Here is a 26,871-nt window from a genome sequence, read left to right as displayed (position 1 = left end):
GAGGTGGTGTTATAGGGTACAGTAGTGAGGTGGTGTTATAGGGTACAGTAGTGAGGTGGTGTTATAGGGTACAGTACAGGTGTGAGGTGGTGTTATAGGGTACAGTACAGTAATGAGGTGGTGTTATAGGGTACAGTACAGGTGTAAGATGATGTTATAGGGTACAGTACAGGTGTGAGATGGTGTTATGGGGTACAGTACAGGTGTGAGGTGGTGTTTTTGGGTACAGTACAGGTGTGATGAGGTGTTATAGGGTACAGTAGTGAGGTGGTGTTATAGGGTACAGTAATGAGGTGGTGTTATAGGGTACAGTAGTGAGGTGGTGTTATAGGGTACAGTACAGGTGTGAGGTGGTGTTATAGGGTACAGTACAGTAATGAGGTGGTGTTATAGGGTACAGTACAGGTGTAAGATGATGTTATAGGGTACAGTACAGGTGTGAGATGGTATTATGGGGTACAGTACAGTAGTGAGGTGGTGTTATAGGGTACAGTACAGGTGTGAGGTGGTGTTATAGGATACAGTACAGGTATGAGATGGTGTTATAGGGTACAGTACAGGTGTGAGGTAGTGTTATAGGGTACAGTAGTGAGGTGGTGTTATCGGGTATAGTAGTGAGGTGGTGTTGTAGGATACAGTACAGGTGTGAGGTGGTGTTATAGGGTACAGTACGGGTGTGAGGTGGTGTTATAGGATACAGTACAGGTATGAGGTGGTGTTATAGGATACAGTAGTGAGGTAGTGTTATTCGGGTACAGTAGTGAGGTGGTGGTATAGGGTACAGTACAGGTGTGAGATGGTGTTATAGGATACAGTACAGTAGTGAGGTGGTGTTATCGGGTATAGTAGTGAGGTGGTGTTGTAGGATACAGTACAGGTGTGAGGTGGTGTTATAGGGTACAGTACGGGTGTGAGGTGGTGTTATAGGATACAGTACAGGTATGAGGTGGTGTTATAGGATACAGTAGTGAGGTAGTGTTATTCGGGTACAGTAGTGAGGTGGTGGTATAGGGTACAGTACAGGTGTGAGATGGTGTTATAGGGTACAGTACAGGTGTGGGATGGTGTTATGGGGTACAGTACAGTAGTGGGGTGGTGTTATAGGGTACAGTACAGGTGTGAGGTGGTGTTATAGGATACAGTACAGGTGTGAGGTGGTGTTATAGGATACAGTACAGGTATGAGGTGGTGTTATAGGGTACAGTAGTGAGGTGGTGTTATAGGGTACAGTAGTGAGGTGGTGGTATAGGGTACAGTACAGGTGTGAGATGGTGTTATAGGGTACAGTAGTGAGGTGGTGTTATAGGATACAGTACAGGTGTGAGATGGTGTTATGGGGTACAGTACAGGTGTGAGGTGGTGTTTTTGGGTACAGTACAGGTGTGAGGTGGTGTTATAGGGTACAGTAGTGAGGTGGTGTTATAGGGTACAGTAGTGAGGTGGTGTTATAGGGTACAGTACAGTAATGAGGTGGTGTTATAGGGTACAGTACAGGTGTAAGATGATGTTATAGGGTACAGTACAGGTGTGTGATGGTGTTATGGGGTACAGTACAGTAGTGAGGTGGTGTTATAGGGTACAGTACAGGTGTGAGGTGGTGTTATAGGATACAGTACAGGTATGAGATGGTGTTATAGGATACAGTACAGGTGTGAGATGGTGTTATAGGATACAGTACAGGTGTGAGATGGTGTTATGGGGTAGAGTATTGAGGTGGTGTTATAGGGTACAGTACAGGTGTGAGGTGGTGTTATAGGGTACAGGTGTGAGGTGGTGTTTTAGGGTACAGTACAGTAATGAGGTGGTGTTATAGGGTACAGTACAGGTGTGAGATGGTGTTATAGGGTACAGTACAGGTGTGGGATGGTGTTATGGGGTACAGTACAGTAGTGAGGTGGTGTTATAGGATACAGTACAGGTGTGAGGTGGTGTTATAGGGTACAGTAGTGAGGTGGTGTTATCGGGTATAGTCGTGAGGTGGTGTTATAGGGAACAGTACAGGTGTGAGGTGGTGTTATTGGGTACAGTACAGTATTGAGGTGGTGTTATAGGGTACAGTACAGGTGTGAGATGGTGTTATAGGGTACAGTACAGGTGTGAGATGGTGTTATAGGGTACAGTACAGGTGTGCGATGGTGTTATGGGGTACAGTACAGTAGTGAGGTGGTGTTATAGGGTACAGTACAGGTGTGAGGTGGTGTTATAGGATACAGTACAGGTGTGAGGTGGTGTTATAGGGTACAGTAGTGAGATGGTGTTATAGGGTACAGTAGTGAGGTGGTGTTATCGGGTATAGTCGTGAGGTGGTGTTATCGGATACAGTACAGGTGTGAGGTGGTGTTATAGGGTACAGGTGTGAGGTGGTGTTATAGGTTACAGTACAGGTGTGAGGTGGTGTTATAGGGTACAGTAGTGAGGTGGTGTTATAGGGTACAGTAGTGAGGTGGTGTTATAGGGTACAGTACAGGTGTGAGGTGGTGTTATAGGGTACAATACAGGTGTGAGGTGGTGTTATAGGATACAGTACATGTGTGAGGTGGTGTTATAGGATACAGTACAGGTATGAGGTGGTGTTATAGGGTACAGTACAGGTGTGAGATGGTGTTATAGGGTACAGTACAGGTGTGAGATGGTGTTATAGGGTACAGTACAGGTGTGCGATGGTGTTATGGGGTACAGTACAGTAGTGAGGTGGTGTTATAGGGTACAGTACAGGTGTGAGGTGGTGTTATAGGATACAGTACAGGTGTGAGGTGGTGTTATAGGGTACAGTAGTGAGATGGTGTTATAGGGTACAGTAGTGAGGTGGTGTTATCGGGTATAGTCGTGAGGTGGTGTTATCGGATACAGTACAGGTGTGAGGTGGTGTTATAGGGTAAAGGTGTGAGGTGGTGTTATAGGTTACAGTACAGGTGTGAGGTGGTGTTATAGGGTACAGTAGTGAGGTGGTGTTATAGGGTACAGTAGTGAGGTGGTGTTATAGGGTACAGTAGTGAGGTGGTGTTATAGGGTACAGTACAGGTGTGAGGTGGTGTTATAGGGTACAATACAGGTGTGAGGTGGTGTTATAGGATACAGTACATGTGTGAGGTGGTGTTATAGGATACAGTACAGGTATGAGGTGGTTTTATAGGGTACAGTAGTGAGGTGGTGGTATAGGGTACAGTACAGGTGTGAGATGGTGTTATAGGGTACAGTAGTGAGGTGGTGTTATAGGATACAGTACAGGTGTGAGATGGTGTTATGGGGTAGAGTATTGAGGTGGTGTTATAGGGTACAGTAGTGAGGTGGTGTTATAGGGTACAGTAGTGAGGTGGTGGTATAGGGTACAGTACAGGTGTGAGGTGGTGTTATAGGGTACAGTACAGTAATGAGGTGGTGTTATAGGGTACAGTACAGGTGTAAGATGATGTTATAGGGTACAGTACAGGTGTGAGATGGTGTTATGGGGTACAGTACAGTAGTGAGGTGGTGTTATAGGTTACAGTACAGGTGTGAGGTGGTGTTATAGGATACAGTACAGGTATGAGATGGTGTTATAGGGTACAGTACAGGTGTGAGGTAGTGTTATAGGGTACAGTAGTGAGGTGGTGTTATCGGGTATAGTAGTGAGGTGGTGTTGTAGGATACAGTACAGGTGTGAGGTGGTGTTATAGGGTACAGTACGGGTGTGAGGTGGTGTTATAGGATACAGTACAGGTATGAGGTGGTGTTATAGGATACATTAGTGAGGTGGTTTTATTCGGGTACAGTAGTGAGGTGGTGGTATAGGGTACAGTACAGGTGTGAGATGGTGTTATAGGGTACAGTAGTGAGGTGGTGTTATAGGATACAGTACAGGTGTGAGATGGTGTTATGGGGTACAGGTGTGAGGTGGTGTTTTAGGGTACAGTACAGTAATGAGGTGGTGTTATAGGGTACAGTACAGGTGTGAGATGGTGTTATAGGGTACAGTACAGGTGTGGGATGGTGTTATGGGGTACAGTACAGTAGTGAGGTGGTGTTATAGGATACAGTACAGGTGTGAGGTGGTGTTATAGGGTACAGTAGTGAGGTGGTGTTATCGGGTATAGTCGTGAGGTGGTGTTATAGGGAACAGTACAGGTGTGAGGTGGTGTTATTGGGTACACTACAGGTGTGGGATGGTGTTATGGGGTACAGTACAGTAGTGAGGTGGTGTTATAGGGTACAGTACAGGTGTGAGGTGTTGTTATAGGATACAGTACAGGTGTGAGGTGGTGTTATAGGGTACAGTAGTGAGGTGGTGGTATAGGGTACAGTACAGGTGTGAGATGGTGTTATAGGGTACAGTAGTGAGGTGGTGTTATAGGATACAGTACAGGTGTGAGATGGTGTTATGGGGTACAGTACAGGTGTGAGGTGGTGTTTTTGGGTACAGTACAGGTGTGAGGTGGTGTTATAGGGTACAGTAGTGAGGTGGTGTTATAGGGTACAGTAGTGAGGTGGTGTTATAGGGTACAGTACAGGTGTGACGTGGTGTTATAGGGTACAGTACAGTAATGAGGTGGTGTTATAGGGTACAGTACAGGTGTAAGATGATGTTATAGGGTACAGTACAGGTGTGAAATGGTGTTATGGGGTACAGTACAGTAGTGAGGTGGTGTTATAGGGTACAGTACAGGTGTGAGGTGGTGTTATAGGATACAGTACAGGTATGAGATGGTGTTATAGGGTACAGTACAGGTGTGAGGTAGTGTTATAGGGTACAGTAGTGAGGTGGTGTTATCGGGTATAGTAGTGAGGTGGTGTTGTAGGATACAGTACAGGTGTGAGGTGGTGTTATAGGGTACAGTACGGGTGTGAGGTGGTGTTATAGGATACAGTACAGGTATGAGGTGGTGTTATAGGATACAGTAGTGAGGTGGTGTTATTCGGGTACAGTAGTGAGGTGGTGTTATAGGGTACAGTAGTGAGGTGGTGTTATCGGGTATAGTCGTGAGGTGGTGTTATAGGGAACAGTACAGGTGTGAGGTGGTGTTATTGGGTACACTACAGGTGTGAGGTGGTGTTATAGGGTACAGTACAGTATTGAGGTGGTGTTATAGGGTACAGTACAGGTGTGAGATGGTGTTATAGGGTACAGTACAGGTGTGAGATGGTGTTATAGGGTACAGTACAGGTGTGCGATGGTGTTATGGGGTACAGTACAGTAGTGAGGTGGTGTTATAGGGTACAGTACAGGTGTGAGGTGGTGTTATAGGATACAGTACAGGTGTGAGGTGGTGTTATAGGGTACAGTAGTGAGATGGTGTTATAGGGTACAGTAGTGAGGTGGTGTTATCGGGTATAGTCGTGAGGTGGTGTTATCGGATACAGTACAGGTGTGAGGTGGTGTTATAGGGTAAAGGTGTGAGGTGGTGTTATAGGTTACAGTACAGGTGTGAGGTGGTGTTATAGGGTACAGTAGTGAGGTGGTGTTATAGGGTACAGTAGTGAGGTGGTGTTATAGGGTACAGTACAGGTGTGAGGTGGTGTTATAGGGTACAATACAGGTGTGAGGTGGTGTTATAGGATACAGTACATGTGTGAGGTGGTGTTATAGGATACAGTACAGGTATGAGGTGGTTTTATAGGGTACAGTAGTGAGGTGGTGGTATAGGGTACAGTACAGGTGTGAGATGGTGTTATAGGGTACAGTAGTGAGGTGGTGTTATAGGATACAGTACAGGTGTGAGATGGTGTTATGGGGTAGAGTATTGAGGTGGTGTTATAGGGTACAGTAGTGAGGTGGTGTTATAGGGTACAGTAGTGAGGTGGTGGTATAGGGTACAGTACAGGTGTGAGGTGGTGTTATAGGGTACAGTACAGTAATGAGGTGGTGTTATAGGGTACAGTACAGGTGTAAGATGATGTTATAGGGTACAGTACAGGTGTGAGATGGTGTTATGGGGTACAGTACAGTAGTGAGGTGGTGTTATAGGTTACAGTACAGGTGTGAGGTGGTGTTATAGGATACAGTACAGGTATGAGATGGTGTTATAGGGTACAGTACAGGTGTGAGGTAGTGTTATAGGGTACAGTAGTGAGGTGGTGTTATCGGGTATAGTAGTGAGGTGGTGTTGTAGGATACAGTACAGGTGTGAGGTGGTGTTATAGGGTACAGTACGGGTGTGAGGTGGTGTTATAGGATACAGTACAGGTATGAGGTGGTGTTATAGGATACATTAGTGAGGTGGTTTTATTCGGGTACAGTAGTGAGGTGGTGGTATAGGGTACAGTACAGGTGTGAGATGGTGTTATAGGGTACAGTAGTGAGGTGGTGTTATAGGATACAGTACAGGTGTGAGATGGTGTTATGGGGTACAGGTGTGAGGTGGTGTTTTAGGGTACAGTACAGTAATGAGGTGGTGTTATAGGGTACAGTACAGGTGTGAGATGGTGTTATAGGGTACAGTACAGGTGTGGGATGGTGTTATGGGGTACAGTACAGTAGTGAGGTGGTGTTATAGGATACAGTACAGGTGTGAGGTGGTGTTATAGGGTACAGTAGTGAGGTGGTGTTATCGGGTATAGTCGTGAGGTGGTGTTATAGGGAACAGTACAGGTGTGAGGTGGTGTTATTGGGTACACTACAGGTGTGGGATGGTGTTATGGGGTACAGTACAGTAGTGAGGTGGTGTTATAGGGTACAGTACAGGTGTGAGGTGTTGTTATAGGATACAGTACAGGTGTGAGGTGGTGTTATAGGGTACAGTAGTGAGGTGGTGGTATAGGGTACAGTACAGGTGTGAGATGGTGTTATAGGGTACAGTAGTGAGGTGGTGTTATAGGATACAGTACAGGTGTGAGATGGTGTTATGGGGTACAGTACAGGTGTGAGGTGGTGTTTTTGGGTACAGTACAGGTGTGAGGTGGTGTTATAGGGTACAGTAGTGAGGTGGTGTTATAGGGTACAGTAGTGAGGTGGTGTTATAGGGTACAGTACAGGTGTGACGTGGTGTTATAGGGTACAGTACAGTAATGAGGTGGTGTTATAGGGTACAGTACAGGTGTAAGATGATGTTATAGGGTACAGTACAGGTGTGAAATGGTGTTATGGGGTACAGTACAGTAGTGAGGTGGTGTTATAGGGTACAGTACAGGTGTGAGGTGGTGTTATAGGATACAGTACAGGTATGAGATGGTGTTATAGGGTACAGTACAGGTGTGAAGTAGTGTTATAGGGTACAGTAGTGAGGTGGTGTTATCGGGTATAGTAGTGAGGTGGTGTTGTAGGATACAGTACAGGTGTGAGGTGGTGTTATAGGGTACAGTACGGGTGTGAGGTGGTGTTATAGGATACAGTACAGGTATGAGGTGGTGTTATAGGATACAGTAGTGAGGTGGTGTTATTCGGGTACAGTAGTGAGGTGGTGTTATAGGGTACAGTAGTGAGGTGGTGTTATCGGGTATAGTCGTGAGGTGGTGTTATAGGGAACAGTACAGGTGTGAGGTGGTGTTATTGGGTACACTACAGGTGTGAGGTGGTGTTATAGGGTACAGTACAGTATTGAGGTGGTGTTATAGGGTACAGTACAGGTGTGAGATGGTGTTATAGGGTACAGTACAGGTGTGGGATGGTGTTATGGGGTACAGTACAGTAGTGAGGTGGTGTTATAGGGTACAGTACAGGTGTGAGGTGGTGTTATAGGGTACAGTACAGGTGTGAGGTGGTGTTATAGGATACAGTACAGGTGTGAGGTGGTGTTATAGGGTACAGTAGTGAGGTGGTGTTATAGGGTACAGTAGTGAGGTGGTGGAATAGGGTACAGTACAGGTGTGAGATGGTGTTATAGGGTACAGTAGTGAGGTGGTGTTATAGGATACAGTACAGGTGTGAGATGGTGTTATGGGGTACAGTACAGGTGTGAGGTGGTGTTTTTGGGTACAGTACAGGTGTGAGGTGGTGTTATAGGGTACAGTAGTGAGGTGGTGTTATAGGGTACAGTAATGAGGTGGTGTTATAGGGTACAGTAGTGAGGTGGTGTTATAGGGTACAGTACAGGTGTGAGGTGGTGTTATAGGGTACAGTACAGTAATGAGGTGGTGTTATAGGGTACAGTACAGGTGTAAGATGATGTTATAGGGTACAGTACAGGTGTGAGATGGTGTTATGGGGTACAGTACAGTAGTGAGGTGGTGTTATAGGGTACAGTACAGGTGTGAGGTGGTGTTATAGGATACAGTACAGGTATGAGATGGTGTTATAGGGTACAGTACAGGTGTGAGGTAGTGTTATAGGGTACAGTAGTGAGGTGGTGTTATTGGGTATAGTAGTGAGGTGGTGTTGTAGGATACAGTACAGGTGTGAGGTGGTGTTATAGGATACAGTAGTGAGGTGGTGTTATTCGGGTACAGTAGTGAGGTGGTGTTATAGGGTACAGTAGTGAGGTGGTGTTATCGGGTATAGTCATGAGGTGGTGTTATAGGGAACAGTACAGGTGTGAGGTGGTGTTATTGGGTACACTACAGGTGTGAGGTGGTGTTATAGGGTACAGTACAGTATTGAGGTGGTGTTATAGGGTACAGTACGGGTGTGAGGTGGTGTTATAGGATACAGTACAGGTATGAGGTGGTGTTATAGGATACAGTAGTGAGGTGGTGTTATTCGGGTACAGTAGTGAGGTGGTGTTATAGGGTACAGTAGTGAGGTGGTGTTATCGGGTATAGTCGTGAGGTGGTGTTATAGGGAACAGTACAGGTGTGAGGTGGTGTTATTGGGTACACTACAGGTGTGAGGTGGTGTTATAGGGTACAGTACAGTATTGAGGTGGTGTTATAGGGTACAGTACAGGTGTGAGATGGTGTTATAGGGTACAGTACAGGTGTGGGATGGTGTTATGGGGTACAGTACAGTAGTGAGGTGGTGTTATAGGGTACAGTACAGGTGTGAGGTGGTGTTATAGGATACAGTACAGGTGTGAGGTGGTGTTATAGGGTACAGTAGTGAGGTGGTGTTATAGGGTACAGTAGTGAGGTGGTGGAATAGGGTACAGTACAGGTGTGAGATGGTGTTATAGGGTACAGTAGTGAGGTGGTGTTATAGGATACAGTACAGGTGTTAGATGGTGTTATGGGGTACAGTACAGGTGTGAGGTGGTGTTTTTGGGTACAGTACAGGTGTGAGGTGGTGTTATAGGGTACAGTAGTGAGGTGGTGTTATAGGGTACAGTAATGAGGTGGTGTTATAGGGTACAGTAGTGAGGTGGTGTTATAGGGTACAGTACAGGTGTGAGGTGGTGTTATAGGGTACAGTACAGTAATGAGGTGGTGTTATAGGGTACAGTACAGGTGTAAGATGATGTTATAGGGTACAGTACAGGTGTGAGATGGTGTTATGGGGTACAGTACAGTAGTGAGGTGGTGTTATAGGGTACAGTACAGGTGTGAGGTGGTGTTATAGGATACAGTACAGGTATGAGATGGTGTTATAGGGTACAGTACAGGTGTGAGGTAGTGTTATAGGGTACAGTAGTGAGGTGGTGTTATTGGGTATAGTAGTGAGGTGGTGTTGTAGGATACAGTACAGGTGTGAGGTGGTGTTATAGGATACAGTACAGGTATGAGGTGGTGTTATAGGATACAGTAGTGAGGTGGTGTTATAGGGTACAGTAGTGAGGTGGTGGTATAGGGTACAGTACAGGTGTGAGATGGTGTTATAGGGTACAGTAGTGAGGTGGTGTTATCGGGTATAGTCATGAGGTGGTGTTATAGGGAACAGTACAGGTGTGAGGTGGTGTTATTGGGTACACTACAGGTGTGAGGTGGTGTTATAGGGTACAGTACAGTATTGAGGTGGTGTTATAGGGTACAGTACAGGTGTGAGATGGTGTTATAGGGTACAGTACATTACATTTACATTTAAGTCATTTAGCAGACGCTCTTATCCAGAGCGACTTACAAATTGGACAGGTGTGGGATGGTGTTATGGGGTACAGTACAGTAGTGGGGTGGTGTTATAGGGTACAGTACAGGTGTGAGGTGGTGTTATAGGATACAGTACAGGTGTGAGGTGGTGTTATAGGATACAGTACAGGTATGAGGTGGTGTTATAGGGTACAGTAGTGAGGTGGTGTTATAGGGTACAGTAGTGAGGTGGTGGTATAGGGTACAGTACAGGTGTGAGATGGTGTTATAGGGTACAGTAGTGAGGTGGTGTTATAGGATACAGTACAGGTGTGAGATGGTGTTATGGGGTACAGTACAGGTGTGAGGTGGTGTTTTTGGGTACAGTACAGGTGTGAGGTGGTGTTATAGGGTACAGTAGTGAGGTGGTGTTATAGGGTACAGTAGTGAGGTGGTGTTATAGGGTACAGTACAGGTATGAGGTGGTGTTATAGGGTACAATACAGGTGTGAGATGGTGTTATGGGGTACAGTACAGTAGTGAGGTGGTGTTATAGGGTACAGTACAGGTGTGAGGTGGTGTTATAGGATACAGTACAGGTATGAGATGGTGTTATAGGGTACAGTACAGGTGTGAGGTAGTGTTATAGGGTACAGTAGTGAGGTGGTGTTATCGGGTATAGTAGTGAGGTGGTGTTGTAGGATACAGTACAGGTGTGAGGTGGTGTTATAGGGTACAGTACGGGTGTGAGGTGGTGTTATAGGATACAGTACAGGTATGAGGTGGTGTTATAGGATACAGTAGTGAGGTGGTGTTATTCGGGTACAGTAGTGAGGTGGTGGTATAGGGTACAGTACAGGTGTGAGATGGTGTTATAGGATACAGTACAGGTGTGAGATGGTGTTATGGGGTAGAGTATTGAGGTGGTGTTATAGGGTACAGTACAGGTGTGAGGTGGTGTTATAGGGTACAGGTGTGAGGTGGTGTTTTAGGGTACAGTACAGTAATGAGGGGGTGTTATAGGGTACAGTACAGGTGTGAGATGGTGTTATAGGGTACAGTACAGGTGTGGGATGGTGTTATGGGGTACAGTACAGTAGTGAGGTGGTGTTATAGGATACAGTACAGGTGTGAGGTGGTGTTATAGGGTACAGTAGTGAGGTGGTGTTATCGGGTATAGTCGTGAGGTGGTGTTATAGGGAACAGTACAGGTGTGAGGTGGTGTTATTGGGTACACTACAGGTGTGAGGTGGTGTTATAGGGTACAGTACAGTATTGAGGTGGTGTTATAGGGTACAGTACAGGTGTGAGATGGTGTTATAGGGTACAGTACAGGTGTGGGATGGTGTTATGGGGTACAGTACAGTAGTGAGGTGGTGTTATAGGGTACAGTACAGGTGTGAGGTGGTGTTATAGGATACAGTACAGGTGTGAGGTGGTGTTATAGGGTACAGTAGTGAGATGGTGTTATAGGGTACAGTAGTGAGGTGGTGTTATAGGGTACAGTACAGGTGTGAGGTGGTGTTATAGGTTACAGTACAGGTGTGAGGTGGTGTTATAGGGTACAGTAGTGAGGTGGTGTTATAGGGTACAGTACAGGTGTGAGGTGGTGTTATAGGGTACAGTACAGGTGTGAGGTGGTGTTATAGGATACAGTACAGGTATGAGGTGGTGTTATAGGGTACAGTAGTGAGGTGGTGTTATAGGGTACAGTAGTGAGGTGGTGGTATAGGTTACAGTACAGGTTAGAGATGGTGTTATAGGGTACAGTAGTGAGGTGGTGTTATAGGATACAGTACAGGTGTGAGGTGGTGTTATGGGGTAGAGTATTGAGGTGGTGTTATGGGGTACAGTACAGGTGTGAGGTGGTGTTTTTGGGTACAGTACAGGTGTGAGGTGGTGTTATAGGGTACAGTAGTGAGGTGGTGTTATAGGGTACAGTAGTGAGGTGTTATAGGGTACAGTACAGGTGTGAGGTGGTGTTATAGGGTACAGTACAGGTGTAAGATGATGTTATAGGGTACAGTACAGGTGTGAGATGGTGTTATGGGGTACAGTACAGTAGTGAGGTGGTGTTATAGGGTACAGTACAGGTGTGAGGTGGTGTTATAGGGTACAGTACAGGTGTAAGATGATGTTATAGGGTACAGTACAGGTGTGAGATGGTGTTATGGGGTACAGTACAGTAGTGAGGTGGTGTTATAGGGTACAGTACAGGTGTGAGATGGTGTTATAGGGTACAGTACAGGTGTGGGATGGTGTTATGGGGTACAGTACAGTAGTGAGGTGGTGTTATAGGATACAGTACAGGTGTGAGGTGGTGTTATAGGGTACAGTACAGGTATGAGTTGGTGTTATAGGATACAGTAGTGAGGTGGTGTTATTCGGGTACAGTATTGAGGTGGTGTTATAGGGTACAGTACAGGTGTGAGGTGGTGTTATAGGGTACAGGTGTGAGGTGGTGTTTTAGGGTACAGTACAGTAATGAGGTGGTGTTATAGTGTACAGTACAGGTGTGAGATGGTGTTATAGGGTACAGTACAGGTGTGGGATGGTGTTATGGGGTACAGTACAGTAGTGAGGTGGTGTTATAGGATACAGTACAGGTGGTGAGGTGGTGTTATAGGGAACAGTAGTGAGGTGGTGTACAGGTGTGAGGTGGTGTTATAGGGTAGTACAGTATTGAGGTGGTGTTATAGGGAACAGTACAGGTGTGAGGTGGTGTTATTGGGTACATTACAGGTCTGAGGTGGTGTTATAGGGTACAGTAGTGAGGTGGTGTTATAGGGTACAGGTGTGAGTTGGTGTTATAGGATACAGTACAGGTGTGAGATGGTGTTATAGTGTACAGTAGTGAGGTGGTGTTATAGGGTACAGTACAGGTGTGAGATGGTTTTATAGGATACAGTGCAGGTGTGAGATGGTGTTATAGGATACAGTACAGGTATGATGTGGTGTTATAGGATACAGTACAGTTGTTGTGAGATGGTGTTTTAGGGTACAGTAGTGAGATGGTGTTACAGGGTACAGTACAGGTGTGAGATGGTGTTATAGGGTACAGTAGTGAGGTGGTGTTATAGGGTACAGTAGTGAGGTGGTGTTATAGGGTACAATACAGGTGTGAGATGGTGTTATGGGGTACCGTAGTGAGGTAGTGTAATAGGGTACACTACAGGTGTGAGGTGGTGTTATAGGGTACAGGTGTGAGGTGGTGTTATAGGGTACAGTACAGGTGTGAGATGGTGTTATAGGGTACAGTAGTGAGGTGGTATAGGGTAAAGTACAGGTGTGAGTTGGTGTTATAGGATACAGTACAGGTCTGAGGTGGTGTTATAGGGTACAGTATAGTAGTGTGTACAGGTGTGAGGTGGTGTTATAGGGCACAGTACAGGTGTGAGGTGGTGTTATAGGGTACAGGTGTGAGGTGGTGTTATAGGATACAGTACAGGTGTGAGATGGTGTTATAGGGTACAGTACAGGTGTGAGATGGTGTTATAAGGTACAGTAGTGAGGTGGTGTTATAGGATACAGTACAGGTATGATGTGGTGTTATAGGATACAGTACAGTTGTTGTGAGATGGTGTTTTAGGGTACAGTAGTGAGATGGTGTTACAGGGTACAGTACAGGTGTGAGATGGTGTTATAGGGTACAGTAGTGAGGTGGTGTTATAGGGTACAGTAGTGAGGTGGTGTTATAGGGTACAATACAGGTGTGAGATGGTGTTATGGGGTACCGTAGTGAGGTAGTGTAATAGGGTACACTACAGGTGTGAGGTGGTGTTATAGGGTACAGGTGTGAGGTGGTGTTATAGGGTACAGTACAGGTGTGAGATGGTGTTATAGGGTACAGTAGTGAGGTGGTATAGGGTAAAGTACAGGTGTGAGTTGGTGTTATAGGATACAGTACAGGTCTGAGGTGGTGTTATAGGGTACAGTATAGGTGTGCGGTAGTGTTATAGGGCACAGTACAGGTGTGAGGTGGTGTTATAGGGTACAGGTGTGAGGTGGTGTTATAGGATACAGTACAGGTGTGAGATGGTGTTATAGGGTACAGTACAGGTGTGAGATGGTGTTATAAGGTACAGTAGTGAGGTGGTGTTATAGGGTACAGTACAGGTACAGTATTCGGGTACAGTACAGGTGTGTTACTTCCGGGTTGGAGCGAGCGGTCGCATCGGCACTTCGCTCCGCAGGTAGTATAACCTTTTCATTACATTTCATTATAGTACAACGGTTTGATTTGTCTAATCTTAGCAATTTCTTCTTAGCTAGCTACATAGCTGTCTTTGTATCAAAGATAATTGCGCAATTACCGTATTTCGTCGTCCTAACGTAGTCTTCACTGCTCTGCCCAGCAGCTAGCCAGCTAGCAAACGTCCACCGATTAGCAGCACTGTAGAAACTATTACACTCAACTGAAGGACTTGATTAATGTAGTGTTAGCTAGCTACATAGCTGTCTTTATGTCTTCGTATCCAAGATAATTGTGTAGTTTAGAGTGTGTAGTCTTAGAGTGATTATCTTAATTTACCGAGGTTAGCTAGCCAGCTATTTGTCGTCCTTAACGTAGGAGACTCTGCTAGCTAGCCAACAGCTAGCCAACGTCTTCCGAATAGAACTCAACAACCCGGTCGCATTCACAGGTAGTATCACATTTTAATTTCATTTCATTACAGTACAACGGTTTGATTTGTTTGATAGTAGCTAGCTACATAGCTAGCTACATAGCCGTCTTTGTATCAAAGATAATTGTGTAGTCTAGAGCGATTTTCTAGGTTAGCTAGCCAGCTATTGTCGTTCTTTTAACGCAACGTAACGTAATCAACACTGCTAGCTAGCCAGCTAGCCCCCGAATAGCAGCACTGTAGAAACTATTACACTCAACGGAACGACTTGATTAGTGTAGTGTCAACAACGCAGCCACTGCCAGCTAGCCTACAAAGTCAACAATGCAGCCACTGTCAGCTAGCCTACTTCAGCAGTACTATATCATTTTAATCATTTTAGTCAATAAGATTCTTGCTACGTAAGCTTAACTTTCTGAACATTCGAGACGTGTAGTCCACTTGTCATTCCAATCTCCTTTGCATTAGTGTAGCCTCTTCTGTAGCCTGTCAACTATGTGTCTGTCTATCCCTGTTCTCTCCTCTCTGCACAGACCATACAAACGCTCCACACCGCGTGGCCGCGGCCACCCTAATCTGGTGGTCCCAGCGAGCACGACCCACGTGGAGTTCCAGGTCTCCGGTAGCCTCTGGAACTGCCGATCTGCGGCCAACAAGGCAGAGTTCATCTCAGCCTATGCCTCCCTCCAGTCCCTCGACTTCTTGGCACTGACGGAAACATGGATCACCACAGACAACACTGCTACTCCTACTGCTCTCTCTTCGTCCGCCCACGTGTTCTCGCACACCCCGAGAGCTTCTGGTCAGCGGGGTGGTGGCACCGGGATCCTCATCTCTCCCAAGTGGTCATTCTCTCTTTCTCCCCTTACCCATCTGTCTATCGCCTCCTTTGAATTCCATGCTGTCACAGTTACCAGCCCTTTCAAGCTTAACATCCTTATCATTTATCGCCCTCCAGTTTCCCTCGGAGAGTTCATCAATGAGCTTGATGCCTTGATAAGCTCCTTTCCTGAGGACGGCTCTCCTCTCACAGTTCTGGGTGACTTTAACCTCCCCACGTCTACCTTTGACTCATTCCTCTCTGCCTCCTTCTTTCCACTCGTCTCCTCTTTTGACCTCACCCTCTCACCTTCCCCCCCTACTCACAAGGCAGGCAATACGCTCGACCTCATCTTTACTAGATGCTGTTCTTCCACTAACCTCATTGCAACTCCCCTCCAAGTCTCCGACCACTACCTTGTATCCTTTTCCCTCTCGCTCTCATCCAACACCTCCCACACTGCCCCTACTCGGATGGTATCGCGCCGTCCCAACCTTCGCTCTCTCTCCCCCGCTACTCTCTCCTCTTCCATCCTATCATCTCTTCCCTCTGCTCAAACCTTCTCCAACCTATCTCCTGATTCTGCCTCCTCAACCCTCCTCTCCTCCCTTTCTGCATCCTTTGACTCTCTATGTCAATTAATCTTCTCCTTTCCCCCTTCTGATGACCAGGTGGCGAATCGCATCTCTGCATGTCTGGCAGACATATCAGTGTGGATGACGGATCACCACCTCAAGCTGAACCTCGGCAAGACGGAGCTGCTCTTCCTCCCGGGGAAGGACTGCCCGTTCCATGATCTCGCCATCACGGTTGACAACTCCATTGTGTCCTCCTCCCAGAGCGCTAAGAACCTTGGTTGTGTTCCTGGACAACACCCTGTCGTTCTCAACTAACATCAAGGCGGTGGCCCGTTCCTGTAGGTTCATGCTCTACAACATCCGCAGAGTACGACCCTGCCTCACACAGGAAGCGGCGCAGGTCCTAATCCAGGCACTTGTCATCTCCCGTCTGGATTACTGCAACTCGCTGTTGGCTGGGCTCCCTGCCTGTGCCATTAAACCCCTACAACTCATCCAGAACGCCGCAGCCCGTCTGGTGTTCAACCTTCCCAAGTTCTCTCACGTCACCCCGCTCCTCTGCTCTCTCCACTGGCTTCCAGTTGAAGCTCGCATCCGCTACAAGACCATGGTGCTTGCCTACGGAGCTGTGAGGGGAACGGCACCTCAGTACCTCCAGGCTCTGATCAGGCCCTACACCCAAACAAGGGCACTGCGTTCATCCACCTCTGGCCTGCTCGCCTCCCTACCACTGAGGAAGTACAGTTCCCGCTCAGCCCAGTCAAAACTGTTTGCTGCTCTGGCCCCCCCAATGGTGGAACAAACTCCCTCACGACGCCAGGACAGCGGAGTCAATCACCACCTTCCGGAGACACCTGAAACCCCACCTCTTTAAGGAATACCTAGGATAGGATAAGTAATCCTTCTCACCCCCCCCCTTTAAGATTTAGATGCACTATTGTAAAGTGACTGTTCCACTGGATGTCATAAGGTGAATGCACCAATTTGTAAGTCGCTCTGGATAAGAGCGTCTGCTAAATGACTTAAATGTAAATGTAAATGTAGATGGTGTTATGGGGTACAGTACAGTAGTGAGGTGGTGTTATAGGGTACAGTACAGGTGTGAGGTGGTGTTATAGGATACAGTACAGGTATGAGATGGTGTTATAGGATACAGTACAGGTGTGAGGTGGTGTTATTCGGGTACAGTAGTGAGGTGGTGTTATAGGGTACAGTAGTGAGGTGGTGTTATAGGGTACAGTACAGGTGTGAGGTTGTGTTATAGGGTACAGGTGTGAGGTGGTGTTATAGGGTACAGTACAGGTGTGAGATGGTGTTATAGGGTACGATACAGGTGTGAGATGGTGTTATAAGGTACAGTAGTGAGGTGGTGTTATAGGGTACAGTACAGGTGTGAGATGGTGTTATGGGGTACAGTACAGTGGTGAGGTGGTGTTATAGGGTAAAGTACAGGTGTGAGTTGGTGTTATAGGATACAGTACAGTTCTGAGGTGGTGTTATAGGGTACAATAGCGAGGTGGTGTTATAGGGTACAGGTGTGAGGTGGTGTTATAGGATACAGTACAGGTGTGAGATGGTGTTATATGGTACAGTACAGGTGTGAGATGGTGTTATAAGGTACAGTAGTGAGGTGGTGTTATAGGGTACAGTCAGGTGTGAGGTGGTGTTATAGGACACAGTACAGGTGTGAGATGGTGTTATAAGGTACAGTAGTGAGGTGGTGTTATAGGGTACAGTCAGGTGTGAGATGGTGTTATAGGGTACAGTAGTGAGGTGGTGTTATAGGGTACAGTACAGGTGTGAGGTGTTATTATAGGATACAGTACAGGTGTGAGGTGGTGTTATAGGTTACAGTACAGGTGTTAAGTATACAAGTTTATGAAAGTAGAGGTACCTATTGTCTCACCTGCCGAAGGTGGGTCCCATGAAGGCGGGGTGACGGAACATTGCGGCTGTACCCAGGAATGTTCCGAGGCCCAGCGGTGTCCCTAGGTGCTGGCCTGAGTGGTTGCTATGGGGATGAGCTAGACCAGGAAATGCAGCTGCTGCAGCAGCAGCAGCTGTCCAGGCAGACTCTAGGACAGGGTGAGGGTGTGGGGGAAAGGGACCCCCATCCAGGTAGTGGCTGAGGGGGTGGGCGGCTGACAGGGGGCCAGGGAAAGGGAGTCCAGAGGGGTGCGTCTGGACACCTGCCTTTTCACGCTTACGCCACTTAGCACGACGATTCTGAAACCATACCTATAGAGAGAGAGTGGGAGAGAGGTCAGAGGTTAGCTAACATAGAAATACGTAGGCTACATTTAATTTTGTATGGGTTTATTAGATTGATTGAATAGATACATTTTAGCAGAATAAAAACAAAGGTGTCTGCCTATGCTGGCTTCCTACAAATTGATATTGAGAAACATGAACAACTTTGGAGCGATATAAGGTGACAAGGTTATTTAGGCAGCTGCCTATATTTGGAAGACCGGGAAACCCTTGCTGTGCCACATCGAACCTGCTCGAGCACAAGCTCCTGTGTAAACGGAAGATCCCATCGCTCTGGTTCATGAGGTGACAAACAGGCAGAAAGTCAGCGGTAATTACACAAGCACTAAAACCCGCGCTCCCTCATGGTCCGTTAGTCTAAAGTTAGCTAATTAAAATCAGTTCCCCCTGCAGTCTGACTGATAGACTGAGATCGGTGTGGCGCGCCGTAATTAAGAACCGTGTTAACAAAAGATGGGGAGAATAGCAGCTGAACAGAGTCCAATAACAATTAATGCGCTTTAAATTAAATTCTTCAAAATGTTGAACAAGTCATTTCCAAAGGGTATTTAACTTTCCCACGCCCCCCCCCTCTTGCCTATTGCGCTGCTGAAACAGGGGCTCTAACAATGGAAGAAAATGTCAACAGTAAGAGAAAGTGAACGATATTAGCCCTGCGCGCGCGCACACACACACACACACTATTCCGTTGGAAGCTGTTTAGCATTACACCGCCCCTCGGGAATGTACGAGTTTTATCACCTCCCGATGGCGCCCGTTAAGTGATTTGTTCACCTACGGTCCGGCGAAGGGACATCTGTTGTTTTATACCGGCCGTAACCCCGGATGGAGCATCGCTGTGTTTGAACTGTCTCTTTGGTTATGAGCCCTGGGCTAATACATGCAAGCCACGCTCTCTATGGAGAGATCGGAGGGGGGGGGGGAGCAAACACATTTAATGGTCCCTCATTCGCTCCAAGTGCAAAGCATCGGATCAATGCGGCTCTATTGCAATCACAAAATGAGAAATCAAATAGCATTATTCTGCAGCCACCCCTTTCTCCCCTCCCCTCTCCTCTCTTCTCTTTCTCTCCATCTCCATCTCCCCCTCCCTCTCTCTCTCTCTTCCTCCCTCTCCACCTCATACACCTCCTCTCTCTCTCTCTCTCTCGTTCCGGCGATGGTAATTCAAACACCATTTTCTCCCTGAGAATAGCTCGTGTTTGCTCTTGGACTAAGTGCGCTTTTATGAATCGTCCGCGTCCGCTTAATTACCGTTAAAACGTCCCTCGGTGCATGTAATAACTTCCAATAACAGGATGGAGCTTCGCTACGCAGCGATTGGGGTCATTTAACACATTTCAGGGTAGTAAATCACTCAGACCCTCATAAAGACTTTTATCTATATATCTACTGCTAAAGGCCTGAACTTGTGCCAACTTTATTGTATGCGTCATGTCAACACAAAAAAACAGCAAATAACGTAGGAATATTGGGAAATACAAATAATTATAGACTTAGTAAAATTCTGATTCTATGAAGGTGTAAATCTGAAGATGCTTGGAAATAATGTTAGGCCTACATGGTATAAATATGCATTTGACGTTTTTGATTATTATAACAAGACAAAGACCTAATAATAATAAAATAGGAATTGTTTCATTACATACTCTAAGTCTAAGTGGTACTGGCCTTTATATTCGTTTCTAATTTGGTAGCCTATTTATTTCAATAACCTATTTGAAATGTTTAAGTGTTATTATATAACAATTTTAGTTGAAAGCGACAGTCGGCCGTAATTGCAGCAATAAAACGTTAAAAAGCCACTTACTTGGACGCGCGCCTCGGTCAGATCCAGCCGCATCGCAAGCTCTTCTCTGAAAAGGCAAGAAAAGAGGTTACCGTTTTTGATCAAGAACTCGAATGTTTTTTTTTATCTCTCCCGCACCCGTAACAATACAAGAAAATAGTTATTTTTTAGACACCGAAAACCCACAGAGAAACGACGGTCCTTTATGCTATTTTCCTTACGATGGTTTGAGGAAAATTGTCAGGGTGATTGTATTGTAATCTGTCTTTTTTTCCCATAATAGCTGCCTTATACAATGGCTTTCTTTAGAGTCAGTGGAACAACATAATGGTGGAATTTGGAAATAATGACATCCAAACTATTACAAAGACATCATGCGCTTGGCTGAAATAGAAGTCTATACATGCACAAATTGATTACCACAATTTCGCCTTAGAAATAATAAACGCACAAAAACATCGATCAACAATAGCATATTTATTATTTGGCTCATGTTGCCATTGTTAAATAATATTTTCCAAATCCCCGTTTAAAACATAATTTATATTCCTTATCTTGAACGTGTTCTACAGATGATTTACCTTACTGAAAGTGATAGGCTAACCAGTCTGTCTGCTGCATGCATGAAAAAAATTGACATTCTGAAGCATGTTTTACATTTCGTTATGCATAGTAATATTCCATTCGGTAATAGTACAATTATAATAAGATAATAGGCTAATGAGAAAAATCTCATCTCAAATCTAAATATTCAACTCTACATGTGGGGTCCTGAAAACACATAGGCCTAGCTAGAATACATTAGCTTTTACAATAATATTAGGTTTTCATTAATGGTTGAAAAAAATACTTACATTTGAAATTCCCTTAAAGGCCTACATTTTGTAGTCTATTGCATCAAAAAAAGAAGTAGGACTTACTCGTGTATAAAATGTTTTTTTTTAAATGTAATTTAAAAAACGTATCTAGAGGCAGGTAGCGTAGTGGTTAGAGCGTTGGGTCAGTAACCGAAAGGTTGCTGAATCGAATCCCCGATCTGACAAGATAAATAGAGATAAATCTGTCGTTCTTCCCCTGAACAAGGCAGTTAACTCACTGTTCCCCGGTAGGCCGTCAATGTAAATAAGAATTTGTTCTTAACTGACTTGCCTAGTTAAATAAAGGTTACATTTAAACATTTATTTATATTTGTATTTGTATTTTTTATTTAGAGCAGCCTTAGCAGTGACTTACTCTCAATTCATCAGTCAGAAGAAAAACTATTGCATTCCATGTCGTGATTGTGGAGCAAAACATAATGAGTCTGAAATAGAATTATATGTGTAGCCTTAACAAAAATGAAAACATAGACACGATTTCATATTTGACACTGGCAAAAACATTATTTGCCTTTAATTGTCAGGAACAGATGATTTGTGTGAAATGCTGTTTTCACGTTCTCTGTTCTCTCGAGATGCGTAGCCTAGACCTTCAGCTACTGAATGAATAAAGAAAGAGTTGACGTGCGCGTCATCGTGTGTGTGCATGTGTGTGGGTGTATGTGTGTGTGCGTTTTATACTCTTGAGCTTGGGCAGGCTCAGAATCCTACATTTCGTTAAATAGATCAGCAGTGCGCACGGACGAGCTGCCACCAGCTAATTTTCCATATGAGAATAATATCCATATCGCCGATAACAATGAGATTAGGTAAATGTGACAAAACGGATTGGTTCTCCCACTTTAAGATATTGTCCTGCCTTATGTAAGGCACTGATTCGCCTACATGGTAGGTGTCAACTCATCAGTCTCGAATTATAGCTGGGTTGAATTACCTAAGTGGATAAAAAGTGGACTGTTTTTTAGGCCTACTATTTATTACATAAATAAATAGTGACGATAAAGGGTTTTAATGTTGTTACCACATACATCACAATTCAAATATAGGTATCATAAATGACAAAGCTTATGCGTGTTTGACCTCATGTTATAAAAGTTGATACACCATTGTATGATATAGCAGATTTGTGACATTCTTTCACATTATTCTGAGTTATATGTTTGCCTCTGGTAGTTGTATCTCAGGCTCTGTAAAGATAAAATAATGTTATATTTTCCAACTTCAACTATTCCGTTATTATTACTATGATTAGTATTATTACTAAAGTAGGCACACTGCTACTTGTTGTTCGTTATGTAGCATACAACTAATGGGGCTTAGACGAAAAAAAGTGTGCCGTGAAATAGAAACTTCTATCCAAACCGTGCATTTAACGAAATGTTGTCATGGTTGGGTGACATTGTTGTAGGTGTTACAACAATGATGGCGTTAATGTCAGGGATGTTGCATCTGAATGAATACCTGATTGTGTGCTGTAACTGTAGATAATACTGTACCTGGTGAAGACGTCCGGGTAGTGTGTCTTCTGGAAAGCCCTCTCCAGCTCCTCCAGCTGATAGCTGGTGAATGTAGTCCTGTATCTTCTTTGCTTGCGTTTTAGCATCCCTTCCTCCGAATCACTGCCTGCCGACAGACACACGCTGTCCTCGCCGTCCCTCACGTCTCCATCCCCGGCGTGGAGGCTCTCCCTCTCGTCGTCCTTCGGGGAGAGACCCATCGTCTCCCCGCAGCTCTCCTCCTCTTTTCCCGCGTCCTCGTCAAACTTCATCGACCCTAACTCGCCCAGCCTTAGTCCAGGCCCATCTTCCGGCCCTTCAGTGGGACTCTGGCCTCCCTCTCCCCGGATCAGGGAGGCGTTCTCCCTGTACGATTTGCTCCGGCTGATGCTCACCTGTGGAGCCTGGATGATTTTGAGGCTCTCGCAGGCTTGGTCCACCAGGAGCCTCTCCTTGTCCAATTTCTCCCCTATGTCATGAACTAAACCCCGGCCGTGGTCCAGGTACTTCCCCCCTGGTCCGTAGAGCCGGCGCATCTTTGGTGGAAGGTGCATGTCTGTGTCTAGGGATAGGGGATCTTTAGTCGAGCCGATAGTGAGGGTGTCAAAGTTATGGAGAGGACGACGAGACATGTGTAAGTGCAGGAAAAGCAAATGGAGACCGGAGCGCAACAAGGCGCACAGTCCAATGCAAAGTTATGCACAATGCATTAAAGTGAGAATGTTTGAATAAACTTGAAAATGTATTATTTCTGTCTACAATTGCATGCACATTTGAGTAGCCTATGTATCGTATCGACGATAAAGTTGACAGATATCTTATTTTCCACTGTCGCACAACCTCAGACACTTTTACATCTGATGGACCATTATTAGCAAATGTTTACTTCCATTCTGCAGTCAGCTGTAGCCAATGCTTTATGTTGATGGTTTATTATCATGTTATAAACACACACCGTTATATTGCCTATATTCAACAACCAAAACATGTCATTGGAGCATTTAGCAACCCTTTCCCAAGTTGGCGAGCCATGTTTTCATAAGCGGGGTTGTCTTACCTTCGGTCTGCTTGTCGTGCTCCTGTCTCCCGGGTAGAGCTGTCAAACTTTGCGCCCCTATCAGCCTGACTTTACAGGGGCTCGGTCGGCCCAGAATACTGTCTATACAATAGGAGGAGAGCAGAGTGGGCGATTTACTCTTACATTCTCCCCGGTCGTGGATATCTTCTTCGAACTGACTAGTCATTTTGATCTGTTTAGTGAAGCGCTTATTTGACAGGAGAGCGGCAGTAGCCTAAATATGATCCTCACTCACCCTCCCTCACTCTCTTTCTTTCTCTCTCTTTCCCTCACTCTCTCAATTTCCCCCTCTCTCTCTCTCTCTCTCTCTCTCTCTCTCTCTCTCTCTCTGACGTTCCGAGATTGTTCCTCTCACTATCCCTCCCTACCCACCGTTAATGACAGAAACTGTTGGCTGGCTCAAGCCCCGCTCTCCGCGTGTTCGCATTGACGTGTGTTATATCCCCTGATTGGCTCGCGTCGGGGAAAGAGAAGCTTTATATATTTTAGCTGTTAAACTTAATTTTGGAGAAACGGAGAAAAACAAAGCTTGCGGTGGAACCCGGTTCCGATGGATTGAACTCAGTATTCGATTTTCCTTTTGGATTTCAAAAGGATATTGTAGGCCTACAAATAATATGCTGCTAATAATAATTATAATAGCCCAACAATAGTAACAATAATAATAATAATAATTACAACAACAACAACAATAATAAAGACATTATATTGGCCTATCCAAATATGGGTTATTTTGTTGAGTTAAATAATCATTCATCATAGTTCAGCCCTTCAGTTAAAGGAAAATTCCACCCAAAAACTATCTTTGGGTATTTGTTTCATTAGTTAATTGTTGACATAGTCTAAAATGTTTTGCATGTCAGCAATCAAGTTTTCAATATATATTGTATATAACTTTCAAAATACAAACATACAGCAGGTATGTTGCAAAACGCAGCATCATGTGATGCAAAACGCATATTTCTGTATTTCTGTATTTTGAAGGTTATATACTGTATGTTGGGATGGGATGGGATGTGTGAAACTTACTCCTCAGCCTGAAGTCTCCCGCTAGCTTTTGAGGTGGCGAGATTGACTAAGATGCTTGAGAAGGGCGGTCAGGTGTTTGTGAGGTCCTGAGTTCACACGAGTTATGGGCCAAATCGGGTTGAGGTGGTACTCGCTAAGCAAGCAGCGTGATGCCCTTTACAGTGGTGCCGTGACCCGGATCTACAGTGGCGCTTAGCTCAATGCTGGGGTCGCCGTTGAGTACGTTTTTATTTATTTATGGTACTTTTTACCCTTTTTTCTCTCCAATTTCGTGATTACAGTCTTGTCCCCATTGCTGCAACTCCTGTACAGACTCGGGAAAGGCGAAGAGCCACGTGTCCTCCGAAAAACTACCCCGCCAAGCCGCACTGCTTCCTGACACACTGACCTGCTTAACCCGGAAGCCAGCCGCACCAAAACTGTCAGAGGAAACATCGTACAGCTGGCAACCGAAGTCAGCATGCATGCGCCCGGCCGCCACAAGGAGTCGCTAGAGCGCGATGGGACAAGGACATCCCAGCCGACCAAACCCTCCCCTATCCCGGACTATGCTGTGCCAATTTCTTGTGCCGGCTCATGGGTTGGATCGAACCCGGATCTGTACTGACACCTCTAGCACTGCGATGCAATGCCTTAGACCGCTGTGCCACTCGGGAGGCCCCTGTTGAATGTAGCACATGGCAATGTGTGAAACTTTGTCAGCCTGAAGTGTCCCTCTTGTGTTGCCTCATTAGTTCGCTTTTGAGGTGGTACAATCGGGTAAAACAGTTGAGGGAAGACGTGTGCTAGCAAGACAGAGGTCCCGAGTTTGTGTATGGGCCAAATTGGGAGGAGCTTGTTCTCGCTAAACAAGCAGCGTGACATTTTTCACACTGACATGCAAAACATTTTGGGAGTGTATCAACAATGGACTAAACAAATATCAAAAGATAGTTTTGAGGTGGAGTTTTCCATTAACTGAAGGGCTGAACTGATGCATGATTGCGGGCTGCACCCATGAAACAAGTCAGTATTTGATGTGCATCCATGTCTGAGGAAGTTAGATGTGGAAACCGGCCACTAGGGGCAACAGTGAGCTCTGTTACCTTCAGGTTTCGCTTTTGCTCGGGTGTTATAGATGAGCGTAAGCATCTACCTCTGGTGCCAACAGTTGCATGTTCAAATCCAATGATTGAAAGTAGTTTTATATATTTTTGTTTTAAGCCTATCAGAGTTAATGCCGAAACTTACCTCTGGTGCCAAAAGTTGCATGTCCGGATCCAGCAATCGAAAGTTGTTTTCGATATTTTTATTTGAAGGCTATCGCAGATCTTAACACTTACCTTAACCATTCAGAGTTAATGCCTAACCCAGGGTTTCCCAAACTCGGTCCTCGGGACCCCAAGGGGTGCACGTTTTCCTTTTTTGCCTAGCACTACACAGGCGATTCAAATAATCAACTAATCATCAAGCTTTGATCATTTGAATCAGCTGTGTAGTGTTAGGGCCAAAAATAAATGGCCACCCCTTGAGGTCCCGAGGACTGAGTTTGGGAAACGCTGGACTTTAAGATTTCAGAGTTAATGGCTAAACTTAACCCTAACCTTAAAAATTCGAGGTTAATGCCTAAACATCACCTTAAACACGAAATGTGACGTTTGGAACAACAGAAAAATGTGACATTTGACAAACATGGATGAATGTCTAATTCTGATGTGAGATTGGGAGAGCTTCACTGTTGACCTGGCTGGATTATTTAACTCAACTAAATAATCCATATTTCGATAGGCCGTTTGGCAATGTCAGTATTATTTCATAGTTTACTGTGAGCCTTGTCACCCTCGTTTTATAGCCTACTTTAATTCCATCAAGTCCCTCGGATCCATAGCCTATCTAATAAGAGAGAAAATGAAAAATACCAAACTCTCGGCCTATGTAATCTTATAAATATTCCGAATAATAGTGACATATTTTATTCTGTAGGCCTATATTAGGCCTAATGCAAACTAGGACTTTAATATTGTGTATTCCCAGGACAAATTAGAAAAACACGGGACAAATGTAAGATTACAGGCTAGATGTTTTATAATACAATAAGGATTTTTACAGTAGAGCACCTTCATACACTCTCATTTTCAACGAACAATTGCATTATATTAGCTGTAAATATAATCAAACAATCACTGCGATAACTACCAAATTATCATGACAATTTGATAAATTGATTGCTATTGATTACACAGAACGCTCTCAAAAGCCACAGAAACGCTCTCAAAAGCCCTGTCACCTTCCATCTCTCACGCACACGCACGCACGCACGCACACACACACACACACACACTGTTTCAACACGAAACACTAATTGCGTAGCCTCTCTCCGGCAATTGCAGAGGCGATCAGATGGTCTGCTTGCCGGATGATTGACTTAAAAAGTGAAGGTGCATGGCGATGATGAGAAGGCGCGTGGGGAGCCGGGACGCCT

The 26,871-nt window shown here is 45.2% G+C and overlaps 1 protein-coding gene across 4 annotated transcripts in view; it reads right to left on the bottom strand.

The window, feature by feature from the left end:
- The window catches only part of LOC123990223 (aristaless-related homeobox protein-like), a 28,913-nt gene extending 5,102 nt beyond the window's left edge, over positions 1-23,811 (bottom strand). For 2 of the 4 annotated variants that reach the window (XM_046290795.1, XM_046290796.1), the window contains exons 1-4: positions 23,361-23,811; positions 22,304-22,880; positions 19,951-19,996; positions 17,776-18,107 (exon numbers count right to left, since the gene is read on the bottom strand). In XM_046290795.1, the coding sequence (XP_046146751.1) occupies positions 17,776-18,107; positions 19,951-19,996; positions 22,304-22,880; positions 23,361-23,547 (1,142 nt within the window). In that variant the 5' untranslated portion in view covers positions 23,548-23,811. Of the gene's footprint in view, positions 1-17,763; positions 18,108-19,950; positions 19,997-22,303; positions 22,881-23,360 lie in introns of all 4 variants that reach the window. The other 2 variants (XM_046290797.1, XM_046290798.1) reach the window with 2 other exon arrangements.
- Positions 23,812-26,871: the final 3,060 nt, after the last annotated feature.

Source organism: Oncorhynchus gorbuscha, linkage group LG12 (genome assembly GCF_021184085.1).
Source record: "Oncorhynchus gorbuscha isolate QuinsamMale2020 ecotype Even-year linkage group LG12, OgorEven_v1.0, whole genome shotgun sequence".
NCBI lineage: Eukaryota > Metazoa > Chordata > Actinopteri > Salmoniformes > Salmonidae > Oncorhynchus > Oncorhynchus gorbuscha.
Note: the sequence above shows the minus strand (reverse complement) of the source record. Positions and strands in the feature narration are given on the sequence as shown.